General features: G+C 44.6%; 1 protein-coding gene across 2 annotated transcripts; it reads right to left on the reverse strand.

Moving 5' to 3' along the window:
• Nucleotides 1-2,377: 2,377 nt before the first annotated feature.
• pdzrn4 (PDZ domain containing ring finger 4) lies at nucleotides 2,378-12,943 on the reverse strand. Of its 2 annotated transcripts, XM_049761479.2 has the most exons (10): nucleotides 12,814-12,943; nucleotides 12,555-12,752; nucleotides 6,882-7,087; nucleotides 6,710-6,812; nucleotides 4,989-5,087; nucleotides 4,835-4,897; nucleotides 4,354-4,455; nucleotides 4,183-4,290; nucleotides 3,116-4,117; nucleotides 2,378-2,992 (listed from the first exon to the last, which is right to left on the reverse strand). In XM_049761479.2, the coding sequence occupies exons 2-10, from the start codon at nucleotides 12,621-12,623 to the stop codon at nucleotides 2,420-2,422; spliced, it is 2,325 nt and encodes a 774-aa protein (XP_049617436.1). In that variant the 5' UTR covers nucleotides 12,624-12,752; nucleotides 12,814-12,943; the 3' UTR covers nucleotides 2,378-2,419. The 2 variants fall into 2 exon arrangements, with proteins under 2 accessions (XP_049617436.1, XP_068505773.1); XM_068649672.1 differs by having other exon boundaries at nucleotides 12,555-12,883.
• Between the last annotated feature and the right edge of the window lie 3,878 nt (nucleotides 12,944-16,821).

A 16,821-nucleotide genomic window follows, 5' to 3' on the forward strand; every position in this document is an offset into this window, starting at 1 on the left:
CCCAAGAGCGACCATTCGTCTTCATTGACTGGTCGCTCAGTGTGAAACGCTTAATTAGTCCCATCCAATGAGGGAGATTAACAATTCGGCTTAACTGCATTTGCTTTGAAGCACTTTTTATCGATTTTTATCCCCCCCCCCCCTCCTTCGTTCATGCCTGAATGACTTTCATTGATTTCCGTCTCCAAAAGCAAAACACTTTGCATTAAAGTGGAAAAGTCATCAATAGCAACGGTGCAATATTCATTTGGTTAAGACAGAAGATAGCATGAAAAATGTACGATTATTTAGCGACCCCGTTTAATTTATTCCATTGAGGCTCAAGGGCAGTGGTGCATTTCATTTTTACATTCCACGTTAAGGATGTCGCCCAAAGGGACTGAGATGCAAAATGGCGCCAAACCTACCTTAAAGTTAAAAACAACTCGCTAAGATGAAGGATATACAGTATAATGAAACATCTTTTATTCATGACCTATTTTGCATCTCGACTGCAGTCTAATATGACTGCAAGTGTGATATTTTATTTTTTTTTTAATCCTTTTTGGAGTAATTAACCATTCCGCAACGTTAAAATTAGCTTGATTGAGATTAGACGAACCCATTATGACATCATCCCAAGCAACTTGCTCATTTTAAATCCGATACCATTCAAACTCGGTAGGAGTCTTGCTTGGGTGTGTGACAATCATCCTCGGAGGTTTGATCAAGATCAACCAAAAACTGCCTCTGTAGCCCACCAACAAAAAAATGAAAAGCTTGGAGCGACTACTGTGATCCAAAACCCAAAGATTTTTCTCCAACCCCTCCTGAATGCATCGTAAAACCTCAAACAGGACTTAAAGGTGCACAAAGATGCAAACACACAAAGTCTCACCCGCTCAAGAGTTCCCAGAGTGTCCGTTGGCTGCTTCAAAGGCGTCCTTAGATTAAAAGCGTGCTGGGATTCTGCAATTTTCAACGCTGCCGCCGCCCTACCCGCTTGTCTGCTGGAATATGAATGAGGCACATAGATGAGAATACATAACATATTTTACATATTTATACCAACAGTACGAGGCGAAAAAATGGGAATATCTAATCAATCCAAAATGGACTCAATGGTCCTCTGTCCTTGGTGAAGAATAGTTTACCTGATTTAATATGATGCACAAAAAGCACCACTCTGATGTGCCTCATTAATTCTTCAGCTCAGCGGGCTGTGGACGGATGCGGCAGATTGACGGGGGATGAGGAGACTTCCCCGGCGTCTCGCTTTGAAATGGAAGTATAGTTTAGCGAGGATGCCTCCGAGCTGTAAATGGACACACATCACCCCCCCCCCCCCCCCACATACTTTATATACAAGCAGTCAGTCTTCCCGCTACAAAAACATGAATCTCACAAACTGCGGTGACATGATGATGTCTTGTCAAGCCCGGAAACATCATAAAAAAATACTCTTTTGATTTCTAGCGAGCAATAATATGGAGCTCAGGAGACGTCAGGACTGCGCCGGGGAGGTAATAACCCAGGTGCCACCATTAGGGAAGCTCCGATTTTATACGCTCGTATGTACAATTAGCAATCATGCTCGCTAATCACCCTGCAGGAGTCGTGAGTGGCGCTGATTGCGCGGCATTGATCAGCTCACGGTTTTGGAGAAAAAACTGAAAAGAAAAATGTCGAAAAGTGGTTGCAACCTGAAAAATAATAATACCCCCAAATAAATAAATAAAACTGAAAACAAATGTCAAAAAGTGGTTACAACCTGTAAAATAATAATACCCCTAAATAAATAAATAAATAAATAAATAAATAAATAAATAAATAATAAAAGAGAATTTTTCATTCCTAAGCAATGAATGATTCAAAGCCATATTTTTTTAAAGTAGTAAAGCTACAAATAAGACATTTATTGACATCTTTAAATGTAAGGTAGCCACGTAACCATAATAATTAAGAATAATAATTTACAATTAATATAAATAATAGTAACCAGTATAAATATGCGTGTTGAACATTTTAAATTAATCACGCGTGAATTGATTTTTAAGGGTCTGTTCAAAAGGACATTAAAGGTTGTACAATTTCGGACCTCCACAGTTTTGGGTGATACATTTACAACAAATCTATTTACATCACATTAACATTCAGTGTAAAAAAAAAAAAAAAAAGTTCATACAAAAAGTTAAGTAGCGAGATTACAAATTGTGAAAAATATCCCCTTTTTCCCCCCCTGGTGTAAAAAAAAAATGTTGTCTTGAAGTTTGAGATGGAGTCACAATCACGTATGATCATGGAAGTTGGACCAAAATTCTCTACATTACCAAAATCCGAGTAATAATAGTAAAATAGTTGAGGTTGCAAAAAGTATTCAAGTGAGAAAATGCTACAAGCAAAAACCGTCTTTGCCAAAAAAATGACTGTAAACATTCTCCTACACCGTCGTAACAGACAAGAAGGCGTTATGGACTTGGGAGTCGTCTGGGACTCGAGCCCCGTGACTCATCAGTTCCTGGATGGTCATCCAATTGTCCAGAATCTTTTTGTTGCGTTTCTTCATCATCTTCTTGTGACTGAGTTCCAGGATGTTGAGCTCTTTGTGGGCGTCGGCCCCGCTGGCCAGACCCTCCTTCAAACACTCAAAGCGGCTCTTCTGCATGAACTCCCTCCTCTTCCTCTGCTCCCTGGCTCTCGCCAGATGCTGCTTCCTCTCCTCCTTGCTCCAGTAGCGACCCATCTTCATCTCGCTCATGGCGTCGTCGTCCGTGGTCATGCCGCCGCTGCGTTCCTCTCGGATCCGGAGCGCCCGCTCTCTAAGGATACGGTCTCGAGCCGGTCTCCGGGCCACGTAGCGGGAACCGTCCGCTCGGACTTTGACCTTCCACTCCAGACGAGGTTCCCCGGAGCGAGCGTTGCGGTTTAGCGGATCCCGGCAGACGCTCAGGAGACTCAGCTGGCTCTGGGTATACTCCAAGGAAGAGTGCTGTTGTAGCAGCTGCATGTAGCCCTGGAACACAAACGGACCAAGAAATGATCTCGATCAGGAAGTCACCTGCTGTGATTTTGCCAACGACCAAATCAACTTTGAATATTCCAAAGGGTCTACTCAATTGACACGCCTCGTACCAACCTGAAGTTGCCGGGATCCGAGCGAGCCGTGGTAAGGACTTGTTTGGTATGAGGCAAACGGCGATTTTCTTTTTGGATCTTTGGTTCTCCCCTTTTTCTCGCAGCGTTCATCGTCCGCAGGCAGCGCCGGGTCGGACTCGGATCGAGAGGGGTTACTCTGGTCCGGGCTGCTTGAGAAAACAACGGGATCTGCTGGTGCACCATGTTCCAGTGAGCCCTGAGACTTAGGAACAGGGATGAAGCTGCTGGAGGCCATTTGGAGGTTCTTCTGGTTGGCGATGCTGATGCGTCTCTGGAGGGAGTGCTCGGGAGATGGCTCCACCTTCAGCGGGGTGGACCGTGCGCTCTCGGCTGTGTTGTAGGCACTGGAGCTGTCTTTTTCTCGGCTCTTAGGGTGTTCGTAAATGTCTGCCAGCCTGCCGTGGTTCTTGAGCCTACGACCCGGCGAAGAAGACGGCGGGGTTAAGGCGTCCGTCTGCCGGCGGAGCTGATGGGCCTGCATGATGTTCTGACACTCGAGCTCAATGCTGCGTAGTTCTTCATTCAACATCCTCAGCTCTTGCTCCACCCCTTCACCTTCCTCAGCCTCCTCAGCGCTATCTCCAGGTCCACCTCCCTGTTCCGTGAGGCTGCACTCGATACTGTGTCGAATGGAGTACACCCCGCACTCCACGCCCTTCCGGATTTGACACTTGACTTCCAGAAGTTGCTGGAAGTGATTCTCCAGAGCCAAGATCCCACTTCCACCTTCGTGAACGTTCACTACCCCTTCGCAACCTTGACTTGCTGTCCTTTGCTTGTCCTGTGGAATCAGAGCACCTCGCTTGTTGTGTGGATTCTGGGCTCGCCATTGGTCCCTCAAACACTGAGCTGGACTTCTCCTGCAGAGACCGGCCGATAACGATTGGTGCTCAGGACTGTCGGTACCACACCCAAACCCGCTGTCTTTGTCTTGGCTGTTGGAGGAGAAGGTCGCTGCGTCCGTTGTCCTTTCCTCATGACCCTGCGGATAAAGAATTCCAAAACCAGTCCTTCGGTAAGCATCTGGATTCCGATGCCAAGTCTCACCTCGTCTTGCTTGCGGCTGCAATTCTTCTTCCCCACCTCCAGAATCTCCATCTTCAGTTCCTTCACCAACTCTTGTTGCTCATCGTCAAGCCACACATCGTCCTCCAGCTGAAAACCAAATCATCTCAAAACCAAGAAACCTTGACATGGTGTCAAGACCAAGGTGGTTACCTGTGTCTCTGGCCTCGTCACCAGCAGGACGATGCTCTTTCCATGTTCTCCTGATAGCAACGAAACTGCCTTCTCTCTATCATGCACCGTATGGCCATTTATCTGCACTCAGAAACGTGCCAAAAATTATCAGCCTTTTCAGAACCCCACACATCTACGATCTAGAACCCTCCAAGCTATCACATCGCTAAGGATGTTCCACCACAGGTTGAGCAAGCGCACCGTCCAACCTCTTCAGTCTTCTCTGGCCATACAATTAACTGTTGTTTGACAGGAGGTGTTCATCTTTTCTCCTCTAGAGTAATGGGCCTGCCATAAGGAGATAATGGCACCGAGAGCAAAGAGATACACTACGCCCAGAGAATTAATAGCTGAAATGTGAGAGGAGATTTTAGGGTTGTCTTTTTGCTCCTGTGTTTGTTTGTACAGTGCTTGGTCACAAAGTCTTTACGGAGGGATCAAACGTAATGTACAAACTTACTTGTAGAATACGATCGCCGTTTTTAATTCGTCCGTCTCGTGCTGCTAAGCTGTTGGCCTCCACCTTTACCAAACACACCAGAATTTCAGACAAGCATTGCTAAAACAGTTAACCCAGGAAATAATTTGAACAAAGGTTCTCCAAGAAATTTTACCTGGCTGACGTAAATGGCCATGTCCTCGTCCTCATCCGTCCGGTAGCACAACGTTAGGCCCAGTTTCTCTTGAGTGTTCTGCTTGCATAATTCCACTTCCTGTTGGAGAACCCAATAAGTTTCTATCTTCACAATGGTTTCAAGTGAACCAACCAGATGAGTAATCCAAGAAGGTAAATAACCTATAGGTGGGTGGAAGGGGCTATCCGAGATTGACAGCGGAAGTAATTATTTTCTATGGCATTGAACCCTTTGTGTAAAAGTGACCTTCAAAGGTCGCCGTTTATGTTAATGTACGGCAACTGGCAAAACCTCACCGCGTTATTACTTCGATAAGACGTGACAGCCAAATTCAGAAGCAGACCTCACCAACATGTGATGTCATCAAGCTGGGGTGGTTTGTGCAAAAAAAATGGTCCCGAGGTTCAATCAGACATGATTAGCCCGGATTTGTATCCAGACAGCCGTGACATCAAATCATTTCATCTCCCAACAATTCCATTGGCACTTACGTGCTGGTGTTAAATGGCAAAGATGTGTAAATGTTATACGCAGCGGCAGCGGCGGCGGCGGCGGCATCTGCTACATTTCTGCCTAATTGCCTCTTAACATCTTGTCTAATTGAAAAGAAATGATTGCGGCACGTAATGTTCATTGTTTTGCTGTATGTGTTTTGGGTCTTAATTGTGGAACAACGTGGTGTCATTTATTTATTTTTATTTATCATTTATTCATTTTTATCTATCATTTATTCATAATTTATTTTCATTTATTTATCACTTATTTATTCATTTATTTTATTTATAATTTTTTTATAATTTATTTTATTTAATATTCTAATTGGGTTTTTTTTTGGGTCATTTTTCATCCTGCCTTTGGGGGCACTGCAAAACAAAACTGTCAGCTCATCTCTCAGCTTCTCAGTACAGCAGTAATATTAGTCTCTCTACGTAGATGATAAATAATATATACCTGTTAGTATTGTTCCTTTATCTGCTTATACTGCAGATCTATTCTATGCAAAGCAAACCATCGGGCGAAATAAATCAAAGCTACTTTTAACATCCTAGACCTTGTCCACTTCAAAAGCACTCTACAATTTGTGAGTCTCATGGCACCATGTTGTCAATCAGCAGGACTTCCAGGACTATCTTGTCTCATCCATCCAGTCAGAGAGAGCCCTGATGTGCTACCTGTCTGCCAAGCTGACCTTGCACGAAGCCTCTCACCCATATCACACGGCGATTTAAACCTCAGCTGGCAGCGAGGGGAACCCTAATGACCCACAATGGCGTTCGCTGAACCAGGAAGTGCCCATTAAACCAGACGGAGCTGACGGCGGCTCGTCACTGTCACAGGCGATCACCCACAGGTCCTCTTTGGGACCCGCTGTCATCCGTTTGTTAGTGCATACACACACAGGCTACATGTCTGCTCATTAAAGCAGCCAACCAAGGAATTTGGTGTAGCATTGGGCTTGGTCCAAAATGAACTCTAATGTTCACCAAACGTCATTTTTCATTTTATTTATTTATTATTTTATTTATTGGACCAGTTGAACTCATGCGATGAGGAACAACTGGACAGGTTGGGTTAAGGAGGGAGATGATTGGCTGAGACAAAGAAAGGGGGCGGGGCAAGCAGAATAGACCTGTATATATTGATAACAAGCACACCATTTTTTTTTTTTTGCCGTGTGCCAGACTGAGACAAAATTGTACCTCATAAACAAACTCTTCAGCCCGCTCCACTTCAGCAGGTATATTGGACAGGTACTCAGGACATTCGTAGAACTCGTGTTCCATTGTGTGGAGAGAATGGCAGCTGAAAAGAAAGCAGTCTTGTCTCATGTAGTTGTCATTCAACGACAGAATAGAAGAACGGAGCTCGCACCTGTCAGACAATAAAAACGGGCAGACGTCGGGCACGGGCGGCGTCGCCGGGCGTAGCTTTGCCAACGCCATGATGTGCTCGAAGGTGATATCAGTTTGCGTGCACACGTCGGCGACGCAACCCTCCTCCTCCGCCACGGGATCTCGTCTTACGGCCTCCGCCACCGTCTCATCCTGCTCCACCTTGGAGAAGTTACGCCTGTTCACCTGCAGAGACATCAATCAGATATTCCACCTAATTAATCACAGTGAGCCCATTCGATAAATAAAAACAATAAATATATTTTATATTATATTTTATTATTCCCCGTAAGGTGAAAGGTGAACATGCTCTGCCGAAGTGATTGACGCCTGTCAGCTAATCTGAATATAAATGTCAAAACAGCCCATATATTAAATCCTCGCACAATTTAAGCCATTTATTGTTACATATGCACGCCAAGTAATTTTTTATTCAACCACACATATATGTATCTATCCTCGAAGGGGGGAAAGCAGCAAGCTGCCATTCGAGGCCACGGGCTATTAATCAACTAGTTTGTGATCTTCTAATTAAACTCATCGTCAGCCACGAGTGCTTCCAAGCTGGAGCGCAAATGGCGTCTCTTGAAAATTGGGGTTAAAAGTAGCACGATGAAGGTCAGCCCGAGGCTTCCAATATGCTCAAGAGTCAGCCCCTTGAAAAAAATTTTTTTTTTCAATTCAAACAGGAGGACTGCAGATAAGAGATTTTATTTGTGTTGCCCGCGTGGAGATAAGAGCGTGATGGGGAATCTGTCAGATAGTGTGTCATTGTGTTGGAGAAAAAAAAAAAAGACATTCTTCATACATGTTCTCCCAACAGATATGCTCGCTGGATTAACTGAACTGATAACGTCAGGTGTCACCGAGCAGCTTCACAATGGCCGACGGAACAAAAAGACCACCTTGGCCCAATCAGGTTCCTTCAGATTCTTGTGAACTTCACTTCAATCCAAGTGCCATTGTTATTCCATAAGGGGAAATTGGCATCTTGCGACAAGGGACGGAAACGCAGGTGGCGGCTCGCGGCCACAATCTGGTTTGAGGCCACGGCGGCCGTCATAAATGTCTCATTTCAATAATAAAAGTGGAAGGGGGACTTTGAGTGACAGGCTGCAGTGAATCACATTGACCTCTTTTGCCTCGTGACGCTAACATGCCATTGATGCAGAAAGAGTCGGAAATACACCACGGGAAGTCGTTTGAGTATTCGAGTAAGCCAGGTTGGGCATTTTGAACTCTTAAAAATGACCATACTGTTTTAAAACCAAACTTGCCTTTGAAACCAGGGGCGGTTCTAGGATCAGAATTTCCGGGGAGGCTGAGATGCCCGAAAGGCAAAATAAATTTCAAAACATTTTACCCCAAAATATCTCCTGGTTTTGCTAGATACTATTCATTTAGCTATTTTTTATTTAGACTAACATTGGCTTTGTCATACCAGCCCATAAATTGGACAAATCATACAAATGTAAATCCTTACTCCCCCATTGTCCAATCACTAATGTTGTTTTTCATTTCAGCAATGCACCAATTAATCAAAGTGACAAGGCATTTCATAGGAGACATTAGCCAAAAATGCAAATCAAACGGCTAGCAGGCTGTAAAGATGGCCGCTCGCGGATGTCAACGCGGTGCTTGACTGCAGCGTTTCGCCGTCACGTATGCAAAAAAAAAAAAAAAAAAGTGGGCTCAAGAGGCAATGAGTGTGCTTCAGCGTTTTGCAGACGCGGGGTTGCGCACAAAAACAGCCAATTAATTCTACGTCCAACATGAAATGTGGATTAAGCAGAGCCCACTGAAGATGAATTCAAAATAAATATTCTTTTGGTCTTTCTTTTATATATATATATAATGGATTGAAGGAGTCGAAGCAATCAGCAATATTACATAGAGCTAAAAATACTGTTATTATGGCAATAAATCATAAAATAAATGACTGTAATATAAAATGGATGAAGCCACAAAAGTAAAAATGTCAACATTCTAGTCAATAACGTGTTTCACAGCCATAGTTGCTTTTATTCCTTTTAAATTGGACTTTTTGTTCTCACGGGGGGATGCAATATAACAAAGGAAAAAAAAATCTGTCGGAGCACTTTTCATTTCCTGCTGTCTTCCGTATGCAAAACAAGCTTCTTGTGGTTATTTCGCTTTCTTTTATATCTCTCCTCGCATGACAGCCTCAACGAGGACTGCTGGAGTATTGATATTAACGCTGAGGTTGCAATTAAATGGAAAATGCACAAGCTGACAAATAAAACCAAATGAAAGGGCGAAGACCCTCGCAGTGATGGCACCGAGGTTTCTGCGGTTGAACTAATAGCTCGACGGAGCGAATCCACAAGACTCGCCATCCCGCCAAGACGAGAACAATTAGCCGGCATCCGTCTTGCCGCCGCCGTAATGAGCCTGCTTTTGTCACAAGAGGAGAGGAAAGCACTTTTACAGCTTCAATGACCTTCAATTTTCTGCCATTTACAACCCAAAACAAGCTCCGCCCCCTCCAAAAAAAGGCACTTTGATTGTCTTCTAATGAATTAATTTATTTCAGATTTGGGCTAAAGGCAAAAAAAAAATAATTAGCATAAAAGACTTGGAAAGTGAAACATTTTCCTCGAGAGCCTAAAAAAAATAGCAAATCAAAGATTCATGCGTTGGCTCTTTGCATAAAATTATTTTTACAAAAAGCCCGGAGTGTGAACTCGATATTTTTCCACCGCTACAACTTTTTTTTTTCAATGAATTTCAAAGTGATGCATGTTTATGCTAACTGGTAGCTCATTAGCATTATTCATAACAAGAAGTTTGCCCTTTGGTGGAGATGTAAATCTAAAAACCGCCACACTTTATGACAAAAATTAAAAGCTTAAAAACAATTTTGTCCAACTAAATCTGTAGTTGCCACCAAAACTACCAATGACTTATTTTGCAATAAATGGATCCACAGTGAAACGTTTCCACAACTCGGCTCCATTTGGACATTCTCGCTCTGCGGCCCGAAGGCACACGAGTGCCGCGTGTAATCATAGCCGCCGACTATGCAGATGGTTTAGCGCTATTCTATCCGTAACTGGACTCGACGGCAACCTCCGAGTGGGCCTAATTGACTTCCAAAGTGAGCTTAGTTAAGTGGGAATTCAACACCAGGGTGTGCTGCTGTAATCTCATCCCACCTCGGACCACCTGCGTCCTCACTGAGGCTTTTTGAAATGGACTTGACGTGTTATGAAAAGTCAAAGTGGGTGTAAGAAGTGATACGTTTTGGAATTTGTGATGTTGTAATGCGGGATTTGGGATTTTATTTTCAACACTTATACCATTTTTTTCAAACGATTATTTTAAGAAGTCGATTAATTGAAAAAAATTGCAAATTTTTTTCCTTTAATTTTACAAAAACAAAACACAGGCTCATGTTGACTGCAGGCTGCAACGTTTTTTGTAATCGGTAATAAATTCGCCGATTATGTACATTTTGACGGGAATCGGCCAATCACGATCAAACCTATGACAAGTTCCAGATGGTTGGCTTTTAGCCTGCAGATGTAACCGTAAGGTGTGTTATTGGGTTATCATGGTTGGCCAGCGTCACCGGCAAGCAGCTCGCACACCAAAATCCGATTAGTCTCCCTCTTTCTTGTCTCCTTTACTTTTATCTGTCTCTCTATGCTCCGAGGTAAAAAAAAAAGGGGGCGGAGTTACACCTAAGTGTATTAGTAAGTGCGCCAGAGAGTGAAAGGGTCAAGGCAGTGGGATGGAACAAAGTTAAAACAGTGGCTGGCTAGTGATAAGGAAGGAGGCTTTTCCTCCCTCATTCTTGATCCTTCTCCTATCCTATCATCTTGAGCAGGCTAATTGGCCAAAGGTGATAACAACAGATAAGTCCCCACAACACACATAAAACTAGAGTTGACATTTTTACACAGTCGTAAAAGTAAAAGCAGAGAATGTGCAAATATGCGTCTATCTTGCGTGTGTGCATCTTTGTCTGAAAGGGAGGGGGGAGGCGGATTGTGTCGACCCCCCCCCCCAGTCAGGCTTTCATTTCAGGCTTATCAGAAGCAGCACAGTCGTCGTGGCGCAGCTGCTTTTTGCCTTTTTGACCCCTCGCAAAAAAAGAAATGAAAGTGTATGACGTGAAAAAAAAAAATTCTAACTCAATACATTTTTCTTGTCAAGTGCAATTACGCTCATGTGGGCAAAGGTCTCCTTACTGACCCACGCTGGCTGGCAGCACCACTTGTTACACTCCGACAATGAAATACAGATCAAATTGAAAAGGTCGGCTTATTTAAAAATATATATATTTTTCAACCTATTCTGCTTGATGTCATGGCCCAGGTCTGAGGAGGCCATATGGAGCGGCCGGCTGGACCGGACTGGAGAAGATTCCCCCCCCCCCCCCCCCCCCCCATGGTGCTGTCTAACAGGCTGGACATGTGGCTAAGCATCTGTCCCCGGCGGACTCAATAGAACGACGCTCACCAATAATAATATCGTCATGGAACAACAAAAAAATCTATGTATCGATCAGTGGCGAATTTGCATCACTTCACCACTAGAGGGCACTGTGCTGGAAAACAATCGAATTTGTTGTTGTGACAAAAATAAACAATTCCACTCCAGTGATACGCATCAATTAGCTTTCATCTTCGTAATCCAAGCGGGTGGTATCCGTGGAAACGCAAACCGCACCGAAAAAGCTCATTGGACCAGAACTACAGGGAGCAAGAGAAGACTTGAGAAACGATGAAAGTGAAACCCCACGGGGGGATTGCCGAGAAATCTCTCACTCCCTCGTCAGCCTCCGCGGTGACACACTTTTGGCAAACTGAACTCTCTTTTCCCGCCTTTGACAAGTATTATGGTTTCAGAAAAAAAAAATCCAAAATGCGGCCCAGTAAAGCCTCGTGTTATACTCCGAACCATCAGGGGGCAGCATTGTGAGTGAACAATGATGATATTTTTGAAGGTGTGCTATTTCTTACCTCGCACCCAAGCAGCTCATTATTTATAATAACGCTCATTCTTGCCTCCTTACTCTAATTTTTCGCTTGGTTTAACAGCAGCCCATGAAATCATCCTCATGAGGCGGTGTCCAATTTTGCTGCTGCTCGCTCGCAGAGCACGACTAAATGATAAATGAAAGGCCCGCCGATGTCGTACTCGTTAACAAAGCACGTTTGCCACGCCGGACGCCGAACCATATGGTCAGAATTGTTGGGGGGGAAAAAAAACAGTGAGTTTCACACTTTCTTCTCCAATCAACACATCCAAATCTTGTGAAACGGAATTTTCGGCCCATGCTGACAATGTGTTTGAAGGCTCTTCGCCAATAAAAAATAAATAAAAACCATCTCTGTTTCTCGGGAACATATTAAAACATGCCCCAAAGGTAAAAACTCCCAGTTCAAAGCGATGATGTTCATAATAAATTCAAAACGATAGCGGGCAGTTTTCACGAAAGTTCGGCAAATCATAACTTGGGAATTTGCGAAAATAATATATATATCAAAAGGTTGTGCATCTCAAACCGATTCAATTTTGGATTCACTCCTATAGACACATATTCGTCCCACTTTGAAGTTTCTTCTCGCTCTCCATCTCATCCCCTTTGCCGTGTGTTCCATCATGGCACTCATCATCCTCTTACCTGTGCAATCTCGTAGAGCAGCTTGTAGTGCTCCTCCCGCTTCTGCAAGGTGCACAAATTGCAGCCCATGGCGGTTGCCGGGGAGACGGCGCTCGGTCCGTCGGAGTGAGATGCCCGCGCGCCTGAGCTCCCCCGCGGGGCTGAAAGGCGCTCCTGCTCCTTGGCTCCCCTCTCGCATCCCTCAGAGGATCCCCGGTTCTGTGCAAACACACATAGATCACTTTGCTGTCTTTGCGGGGACGTGGATGATGGAAAGCACCTGGCTTCTTTTCTCGTCTCCTCCACTCTCCTCCTCTTCCAGTGTGTGAGCTCACACTCGCATGCAGGGAGACTTTTGGCTCCGGCGGACGCACCTCCTCCTGTGGCAGGCTGCTTTCACAGCATGGTGGGCTTCCTCCTCATTGGCCGAGAGAGAAACAGAGAGGCGGAGTTCAGACTGTGAGCATCTTCACATTAGCGTGCAGGTGTGTTTGAAAAGACCCCAAGCAATCGTTTTAAGTCTAACAAGTGTCCTGCTGTTTAATCAAGTTCAAATCGAGAGTGCAACTGGAGTTGGCGTGGAAATCAATCTCCATCGCATTCAATCAGATGCCCTGGTGGACTTGCAGAGAAACGAGGCCCGCCATAGATTTACAGTCACCAAAAGTGATGCCGCCTGGACAGTTTGACAAGGGCACTGGATTGGGCTGACACACAGGAAGAAACACAGACTAATATTGATTGGCTTGGAATTAGCTCGCAGTGTGTCCCACTACACTCAATGCTCGGTTGAGGCAGAAGAAAAAAATATTCACGCCATTCCTGCAATCTCTGCTTTGTATTCATGGCCCTGGATGAAAGGTTCATGATGTCTGTAGCTCAATTTGTTTTAGTTCCTGAGACCTCCGCTAAAGTTGGTTTAATATTTTAGCGAGATGCTACAAAAAGTATCAAAACAAGAGTAATATTCAGCTTGCTAACTCGCTAGCCGACAAGCCTTTTAGTCCGCCATCTTATGTTGGCCCACATGTGACACAAGGCGGAGATTCGATTGCTATTGAGCTAGCTAGCAGGCTAACTCGTTACATATATAAGCTAACGTTAGCAACCTACGTATGGTGGTAACAAAAGGGGAAAATAAAAGCTCCTATCCAGGACTTTATGGAGGTAACAGGGCCAATATGGGTCACATTGATTTATGTTTACCATGAAATAGAACACGGGAACTCCCCGTCAGCCAGATGACCAATAGCTGTCACGGCCAAGAAGATGAGGCGGAGATGCGTCATTGCTTATCACCCAGGTACAAGGACCATAGTGGGGCAAGTCAAGGGCGTCGGAGCACGGCCAGATACAACCCCCGAGATAACACTTAACCCTTCTCGAAGCAAATGTACGGGTGAGGTCACCAGCGTCCGAAAAATGACATCACCAGCTAATGAATTAGCTTCCCCTTCCTTTCAATTCTTTGTCCTAAAACCCGATCGACAACTTGGCAACATCCGGCTAATTCTCACCGGAGGACTCGTAAAATGCTAGCACGGTGGCATTTCATCAAAAGGTGATATCATCATCGTGCTGCGGGTTTATGACCTCCGCCATCCATTTTTATTGTTCATATTGCCCTCTTTCTATCATCTCTCCTTCAGTTTTAGGATCGTCTTATATTACCGTCGGTCGCTATCTCACGTGCATCTGCCGCTTGTAAAACTCGAAACGAGCAAAGTGTTGAAGGTCTCGCGTTGGGAATCAGGAAAAGTTTTTTCTGGGTTAGGGTAGAAAATTGCAGTCAGGGTCGTCAACACGGTTTAGGGTCAGGCTTCGGGGTCTGGGTTAAACCCTCGCCCTTGATTAATAAGACAAAACCTCGATGTAATTCAATTAAGTCTTCACTACCTCCAAGTCGATGGCGTGAGAAGAGCTCGAGGGCGTCTCGCTCACGGCTCTCACTATCCGTAAGCCATCCATTATTTACCAGCGCTGAGCCGTTCATCTGGCTAAAAACACAATTAGACTCAAAGCAAGAGACAGCGGGGAATTACTGTAAAGTATCCTTCCCATTGTCTCCCCCCGCCCACGTAATTACATTTTTAACTATTAATTATGGACTAATGCTGAGATGCAATTGTTACAATGTCGTCCCATTCGAGAAAAACGACTGTGAAAAGACATTTCATTATCGAGTTGGAGAAACAAAAGACAGGGAAGACAATGCGAGGAGATACTATGGTGGTATTCAGCTGAACACATTTTTTTGTTTTCTTTCCAAATGTGCCATGTCGTGCAAAATCATTCACCGCCGTTATCGTTTCAAGACAAAGAGTCAAATCACTGCGGCTTGCTCGATTGGCCGAGCAGAAAAGTGTCCGTGTTTCGGAAGCGTTGTCACCTGATACCCTTTTGGGTGGGCTGCCTCAGTTCTGCGTTACCGTCTGGTCAGCGTGGAATCTGAAACCGGAGCAGCCTGTTCAGGTGACTACCAGACGGACCAACTGGAATCCTGAGAGATCCCCTTTGGAACTGCCTGGACACCCTTGAAACTCATTTAAGTACTACTTTCCTATTCTTGGCATTTGAATAGCCCGCATGGCCGGGGTGGAAAGTCGTCCCCCTGCTGTACTAATGGCCCAAGCGGGGCCTCTTAAACCTTAGACCGCATCTGTGACTCTATTGAACCGGACACCCCTTGGGTTGAGAGAAAGCATCTCAGGAAGAAAACAAATAGAAAGCAGACCATTTGGGAAATTGCAGCTTGGAGTTGTCCTGATACCTGAATCTCGTTGCCGAAGACTCCGAGTGAGTCCAACGTCCGCCAGGTTTCTCCTGGGCAGTGTCGGGATACGGTCAGGGTTACGAAGATGTCCATTGGAAAACCATTGAGGGGCCCAGTGGGGGGTTTACGTCCATCTCTGTGATGTCGATGAGCTCAAGAAGGCCAAGCCAGCTGTTCCTCCATTGTCCGGGTGCTTAACTGGATTACGGGGAGGGGGGCACAAGGCCAACACAACACTTTGACAAGTGTTAACCTCAAACTTAAAAAGCAGATGGAGGAGAACAAGGACTCATCCCTCTCCGGCTTTACGGATACGGACGAGACGACTCGAGAGAATTTTAGACCAAACCAATCAATCCTGAAAGATAATACAATTTGACACTCGGGATTTTCTTCATGCGAATTTTCTTCTCTGTCGCAAATTAATCTGGTACGATACAGAACGGGCGCTCAGGTTAGTAGGCGTGAGATTAGTCACGTGTCGCTGAACTCCGAGCGTTTTGGTCTCGCTTCCTGGTTTCAGCTGCCCCGGGTTTCTCTTTGTGCTTCTTGCATGGGAGATAAGGACATTGTGTTCTGCTTCCATCACGAAAAAGGAATAAAGAAGAAGTACAGAAACTGTTTCTAAATCGGCAGTAAAAACATTTGACAGTTTTTGTGTGAACAATAAGGTGAGAGTGCAAGGAAGTGAGAAAACATTGATTGTGGGTCAATACGTGTAATAACGTTTTGTTCAACACTTTCACTGAAGTATAATCGATATTTTCCCGTTCCACTATTGGCACCTAAGTCCCCAAGAGTTAACTACGGTAGAATGAAAAGCTTCTTGGGAAGCTGTTTAATCGATCTCTAGACTCAAAAAAAGTCCAAAACTGCTAAAAATTCCGTTTTCAGATACTTTACAAGCATTTCTACCCTTATAGATAAGCTACACTTACAAGCGATTGATTACTTAATTGAGTGGGCGGGGCTTAAAACCTCCTGCTGGGCCCAATCTGCAGTCTAAGTGGCTAATAAAAACATTTACTACTCCCCTGATGGTGACGCAAAAAAAGGGAGAGCGAAAAGATTTTTGCAATTCAAAATACCAAACTTACAAACACATATTGAGCCTAAAAAAAGACTTTTAAATTGACACACATGATTTGGTGCAAGGTTATTTTAACAGCCGATTTACATTCCGAGAAAAAAAAAAGCCGAGCAAGCATTTTTACCCCGCTTAAATGCTAGTTAAGGAGACATGAGCCTGTCAGATAGGATTGAAGCCCCTATGCCATTGCTTTTAATCAAATCACAATTTTTTTTTTCCCTTTTTGAGACGTATGTCGCCATGGCAACCCTGCACTATGACAGAGCTGATGACAGAGGCCCACTAAGAGCAGATCTGTCAGCGAAATAGCACCCAGACGCCGGAGACGCGCTCTAATGATGTGTGAACCCCCCCCCCCCACACACACACACACACACACGTACACAAAGAAGACACTACATTAGGTACACTTTGGAATAACACGT

This window comes from Syngnathus scovelli, chromosome 22, assembly GCF_024217435.2.
Source record: "Syngnathus scovelli strain Florida chromosome 22, RoL_Ssco_1.2, whole genome shotgun sequence".
In the NCBI taxonomy this organism is placed as follows: Eukaryota; Metazoa; Chordata; class Actinopteri; order Syngnathiformes; family Syngnathidae; genus Syngnathus; species Syngnathus scovelli.

Excerpts from the sequence above, each read along its gene's own strand:
- pdzrn4 (XM_049761479.2), bottom strand. The coding sequence starts at position 12,623 with ATGGGCTGCAATTTGTGCACCTTGCAGAAGCGGGAGGAGCACTACAAG. Across the intron at positions 5,088-6,709 it reads CTGAAGAGTTTGTTTATGAG|GAAGTGGAATTATGCAAGCA; the intron begins GTACAATTTTGT and ends GTTCTCCAACAG. Across the intron at positions 4,456-4,834 it reads ACGGCGATCGTATTCTACAA|ATAAATGGCCATACGGTGCA; the intron begins GTAAGTTTGTAC and ends TTCTGAGTGCAG.